Source organism: Carlito syrichta, unplaced genomic scaffold (assembly GCF_000164805.1).
Source record: "Carlito syrichta isolate Samal-C Ts95f unplaced genomic scaffold, Tarsius_syrichta-2.0.1 Scaffold309007, whole genome shotgun sequence".
Classification (NCBI taxonomy): domain Eukaryota; kingdom Metazoa; phylum Chordata; class Mammalia; order Primates; family Tarsiidae; genus Carlito; species Carlito syrichta.
Window position 1 is genome coordinate 256,280 of NW_007253103.1, and position 5,388 is coordinate 261,667.

A 5,388-nucleotide genomic window follows, 5' to 3' on the forward strand; every position below is an offset into this window, starting at 1 on the left:
GAGTTGCGGGATCTTGAACAGGAGGGCGAAGCTCACGCGTGCGCAGATGAGGGGCGTCGCCGCCCAAGCCTGGCCTGACCCCGGAGTACCGCCCCGGACGTGCGCGCGCCCGCGACCGACGTGCGCACGCGTATACGGGCCGCGCGGCCGCCATGCTCGCCCACCGCCGAGGGAAGCGCCTTGTTAGCAGGTCGCGGTCCTGGAGGGGCGGCTGAGTGCGACGTCTCAACGACAGCGGCCCGGGGCTGTCAGGGCAGCACGATCGGGGCGGGGTGCCCCGTTTTCGGCCTGGCTGACTGGAGTAAGGAACTACAGCCCCCGAAGTGCATTGCGCGGCCGGGGTGCGGGTGTCAGTGACGTAAGCGCTCTTGGCGGCTACCCTGTGTCTAGCGGTGGGGGGCGCGGTGGCGAGGGCTGATGACGCTCTGCTGAGGCTGCAGGGTCGCCGCAGGACACCGGGCTCCCGTCTTCGAAGTGTCCGCAAGGATCCTTCTGTTTGACCAATTTAGACTGACGGTCTGCTTAGCGTTAGCTAACATATGCCTGCTGCGTATCCGCTGCCTTCCAACGCCTGACTCCTTATCCAACCGACCGTTTTTGTTATTTAGTCTTTATTTTGAAGCAATTCCAAATAACTCCCGTATATCCTTTGATAAGATTTACCAGTTCTTGTTTTTTAGTTAATTTTCTAAACTGGAGACGGGTCTCGCTCTGTTGCCCTGGCTGGGCTCCAACTTCTGGCCTCAAGCCCTGAGTCTCTCAAAGCGCTGGGATTACAGGCACCCGGCCAGATTCACCAGTTGTTAGCATCTTTTGCAAATGGGGCTTTGTCGTTTTCTCTGTTATTTTGTCCTTTCTTCCCTGGACAAAGTTAGTTGCGGGTACGGTACCCCTTTACCCTCTATATTTAGAGGTACATCGTATGTACTGAGGATGCCAAAAAAATGCATACAAATTTTAAGAAAGGAGAAAACTATCAAAACTGTAATACTCAATATATACCGGTAACAAAAGATGAATACAAGTCATGTTTGCAATTACAATAGGTGCTCAAAATAGTTATCATCAGTGTCCAGACACTTCTGATTACGGCAAACTAAAAGTAATAGATAACATCTCTTAAAATGTGAATACATTTTTTTGGCACCCCCGGTATTTTCTGAAAACAAGGATACGGTCCTACATTCAAAATCAGATAATATTGATCAAGAATCTTTGCTAACTAACCTGTAGTCTATATTTAAGTGTTTCCAGATGTCAGTGCTCTTTATGAAAATTATCTTTTTCTTGGTTCAGAATCCAATCCAAGAGTACACGTTACAGTGAGCTGTTTGGTCTCTTAGGTCTCTTTCAGTCTGGAGCAGCGCCTCAGCTTTTCCATGACCTCATGACCTTGACGCTCTTGCAGATTTCCTTGCCTGTTGTTTTGTAGAATTAGGTTTCAGATTGCCTGAGGTTTCTTCACCACTGCACTCTGTTATGTGATTCTATCCAGATGCTGTTATTCAGAGGCTGGGGTGTGTCTTGGATGTGGGAGGAGGAGCAGTGTCCAGCCACACTGGCCTCTGGACACCCTCCCAGACACTGCTAGGCCAGACCCTTCCTGTGGATGCCTCCTCCGTTGAGACTTCACCCTCACCTCACTGAGATCTCTGACTTACCTATAGCACCCACCTTGGAGCCATGGTCCATGCCTTCCTCATCCACACCCTGAGGGCCCCACGTGTTGAGGACATGGGCCTTTGCCGAGTGCTCTACTCTTGCGTCTTTGGTGCTGAGAAGTCACCTGATGACCCGCGGCCACATGGTGCTGAGAGGGACAGGCTCCTCCGCAAGGAGCAGTTGTTGGCGGTGGCCAGGTAACCACACAGCCTAGCCCTAGGCTGTCATCAAACACATGCCTGATTTTGATAGTTGTTCTGGAGGGCCCAGAGAAACAGGAGGACTCAGAGGCAGAGAGAACATTTTAGAGTGCTGCTTCCCAAAGAGTTCTCCAGAGTTGTTCATAAGTGTTAAATGAAAAAAAGGTTAAAGAAATAAGAATGCCATTAAGGCCATTGTCATTATAATTAGCATTTGTTGAGTAAGTATGTGATAATCATTTTATGTTCTGAACATTGTGTGTGTGTGTGTGTATGTATATATATACTCATTTAATCCTAACAATCTTTTGAGGTAGATACAGTTATCTCCATCTTACAAATGAGTAAATGGAGATACACAGTGTTTAAGGAACTTAAGCTGCCTGATGTTATGCAGCTAGAAAGTAGCAGAGCTGAGATTTGAGTGTAGGCAGGTGGACCCCAGTATAGATTAAAATGCGTTGCAGTGCAGGACTTCCAGGACCTATAGTATGCCTGTAGATCTCTAGGGAAGAAAGAGGATGTGGTTTATGAGGACACCAGAGAACCTGGGATCCAGAGCACGTTTTGGTACACACTGTTCTAGATTAGAGTGCTAGCCTTGGACTTTTCCGTCACAGATGCAGATGGAGCTGGCAGGTGCTAGGGTCTCCTCGCCCCCTTTGGGTTCTGGGTGGGGGATTACTGCTCTGGGGCAACCCCTTGCCAGCTTCTGCCTTCCCCTGTTCTCATCCTCCTCTCCCTCCCTATAGCACAGAAAACCAAACAAATACCTTTAAAATCAGCCTGTGCACGGCCCAAACTGAAAGGTGATTCAGGAAAGATCAAAGGGAGTTTCTAAAAGCCTAGATGGTCAAGTGGAAAGGGCTTTCTTTTTACTTGGAGAGTGTCTCAGGATGGGATAGTAGTGAAGAGGCTGGACGGCCTGAGTTGGGCGACAGCATTCATTCTCCTCCTCTTTACTTTTATGTAGGGGAAGCTTCTGTGAGGTAGGTTAGGGCAGGGCTTTCTCCCTGTGGTGCCCTTTCCATTCCAAGGTGCTGATTCCAAAACCTGCCTTCTTGACCACATGGAGTAAACTGGTTCAGGGCCTGGGGGCTAGGGCCTGGGTTCTTGTCTAGGCTCATGCTGTGTGGCCCTCACAGTCACTTAGTCTTTCTGGGCCTAGACTTTTTCACCTGAGATATGGGGATAATGGTAGCTCCCAACACCGGGGATGGTCATGAGGATGACAGAAGTTGGCGTGTGGGCTACTGGGGTGGCCTTGTCAGGCCTGTCACCTGCCAACCTGACCTGCCCATTCTCCCCAGGCAGGTGGAGTCAATGTGCCAGCTGCAGCAGCAGGCATCTGGCCGGCCCCCCATGGACCTGCAGTCCCAGTCCTCAGATGAGCCAGTGCCCCTGCACGAGGCCCCATGCGGGGCCTTCCGCCTGGTGGCAGGTGACCCTTTCCAGGAGCAGCGGACCGTGGTGTGGCTGGGCGTGCTCTCATTAGGCTTTGCTCTGGTGCTGGACACCCACGAGAACCTGCTGCTGGCTGAGGGCACACTCCGGCTGCTGGCACGCCTCCTTGACCACCTCCAACTACTGGCTCCTGGCACCAACCTCCTGCTGCGGGCTGATCGCATCGAGGGCATCCTCACCCGCTTTCTGCCTCATGGTCAGTTGCTCTTCCTCAATGACCACTTCATCCAAGGCCTGGAGAGGGAATTCAGTGCTGCCTGGCCCCGCTGATTCCCTTCTGGGATGGGACTTTTGAGAGAGCAAGGACGAAGGGCAGAGGTTAGACACGCAGCCAGGTGAAGCTTGGCATCCGCCTCCTGTCCAACCTGCTTCCAGCTCTGATGTGCTGCCACACCCAGGACAAGTGGGTGAGATAAGCTGGCAGCAAGGAGGCTGAAGTGGGGGTGCCGTGTCTGTCCTCAAGTTAGTGCAACTGCAGAACGTCTTGAGTCTAGAGCTGCCATGTGACTTACTTGGACCCCTGCCTTATGGCAGCCATACCTGTCTTTGATCCCACCTTCCTCATCCCACTTCCCAGCTGCTAGTGCTGGGGTGAGGAGGAGCTGCCTGGAACTAGCCCACCTTTGGGAACTATTCCCAAAGCACAGTCATGCCACACAAAAAGGGTCTCAGGGACTCCCCTCAGAATTGGGAAGCTGTGCCTGCACACTGGCAGGCCTGGCCCCTGCCCTTTTGCCCACTAAGGCAGTGTCATCAACAGGATTTTGTGGGTGAGGGCCTGCCCAGTGTTCCGTCCAACCACAGTTCACACATGCATCAGGTGTTCAGCAGGAAGTCTCTGCATCTCCTTTTGTGCCAAGCCTATGCCCACTGGGCAGGCTTGAGGTAAGATCATCATGGGCTTCCCTCATCTGCAGGGAGAGATGGTGCCATCAGGTAAATGCAGGAAGTCTGGCCTCATCATCTTTCTCACTTTGCATTAAAGGCACTGGCTGTGTTATCACCCTTTGTTTCTGTGAGTTTGACAATGCAGTCTGCTCCTTTGAGTGAGCACCTCTCTGGATGGCTCCCAAGCTGGGTGTCTGAGTCTCCTAAGAGGCTTCTTGGGAGGTCTCCATCTCTGATCCCCCACCTCACCTCTGCCTCCTTATGTGCCTCCTCTGGATGGTGGTGCTTTCTTCCTCTACCAAAATAGGCACTTCAGGTGGCAGGTTGGTGTGGATTTCTGAGAAGCAGCGCCTGAGACAAGGATTGGTGCAAGTGGCTTATATGAAAAATTAACCCAAGAAGCAGTAAGGGAATGTGTTGCCAACCCCGTGAGGACTTGGGTAGGTTGCTGAGTGCTTCTGAGTTACCTCTCTGGTGGGGGTTGTGGCTGTCCATTGTCTTTAGTCAGTGGTTGTGGGTTGATCCCAGGGTGCGTGCCCTTCCTGACTCCTTCTGCCTCCAGAAAAAGCCCTCAGGCGGTGTGGAGCTGGGCCTGCCTGTACCATAATGAGGCCCAGAGGGATATGGGTGGGGTAGCAAATGCTGGTTGTTAGGGGGTCTTTAATCAGCAACTCCTAGTGAAGGTTTAAAATTATTCAGTTGGGAAAAAACGCAGTTTAAATCTATTTTCATGATCTGTGTGTTACCAAGACAGGAGAGGCTTTCTTGACATGGGCAGCACAAGCCTCCTAAGTAGTCAGGCTGCCCCATCTCGTGCTGGCCATGCATCAGTTGCCCTTTGACATCCAGGATGGACCCACCTACACCCCTAAGGAGGCAACACAGATGACCAGCCCTTCCAAGTCTGTGACCAAGGCTACCAGCCATGCTGGGCTTTCCACCACTGCTGTCACCATCATTGGGGTGTGGTCACCTACGCCATTTTAGGCTACCACAAGTCACCCCCTAGCCTTGAAGACGTAGAGAGACGTCAGTCAGTCTGTGTACGTGGTCAAGACATACCACTGGAGCTGTCCCATAAGCCCCTGTAGGGACACCCCTGCCCTATACAGTCTGTTCTCCTGAGGTTGCCTCTTTCTTCATTCTGGACTGATGATCCTGGTGGATTGGTCAT

General features: G+C 52.0%; 1 protein-coding gene across 2 annotated transcripts; it reads left to right on the forward strand.

Moving 5' to 3' along the window:
* Positions 1-120: 120 nt before the first annotated feature.
* Positions 121-4,326, forward strand: AP5S1 (adaptor related protein complex 5 sigma 1 subunit). Of its 2 annotated transcripts, none has more exons than XM_021716837.1 (3): positions 121-301; positions 1,668-1,859; positions 3,173-4,326. In XM_021716837.1, exons 2-3 carry the CDS (start codon positions 1,684-1,686, stop codon positions 3,594-3,596), a joined length of 600 nt encoding a protein of 199 aa, XP_021572512.1. In that variant the 5' UTR covers positions 121-301; positions 1,668-1,683; the 3' UTR covers positions 3,597-4,326. The 2 variants fall into 2 exon arrangements, with proteins under 2 accessions (XP_021572512.1, XP_008064752.1); XM_008066561.2 differs by having other exon boundaries at positions 154-358.
* The last annotated feature ends 1,062 nt before the right edge of the window (positions 4,327-5,388 follow it).

Bases quoted from the DNA above. Each gene is read 5' to 3' on its own strand.
- AP5S1 (XM_021716837.1), top strand. From the start codon at position 1,684: ATGGTCCATGCCTTCCTCATCCACACCCTGAGGGCCCCACGTGTTGAG. The intron at 1,860-3,172 runs GTAACCACACAG...CATTCTCCCCAG, and splicing joins CAGTTGTTGGCGGTGGCCAG to GCAGGTGGAGTCAATGTGCC.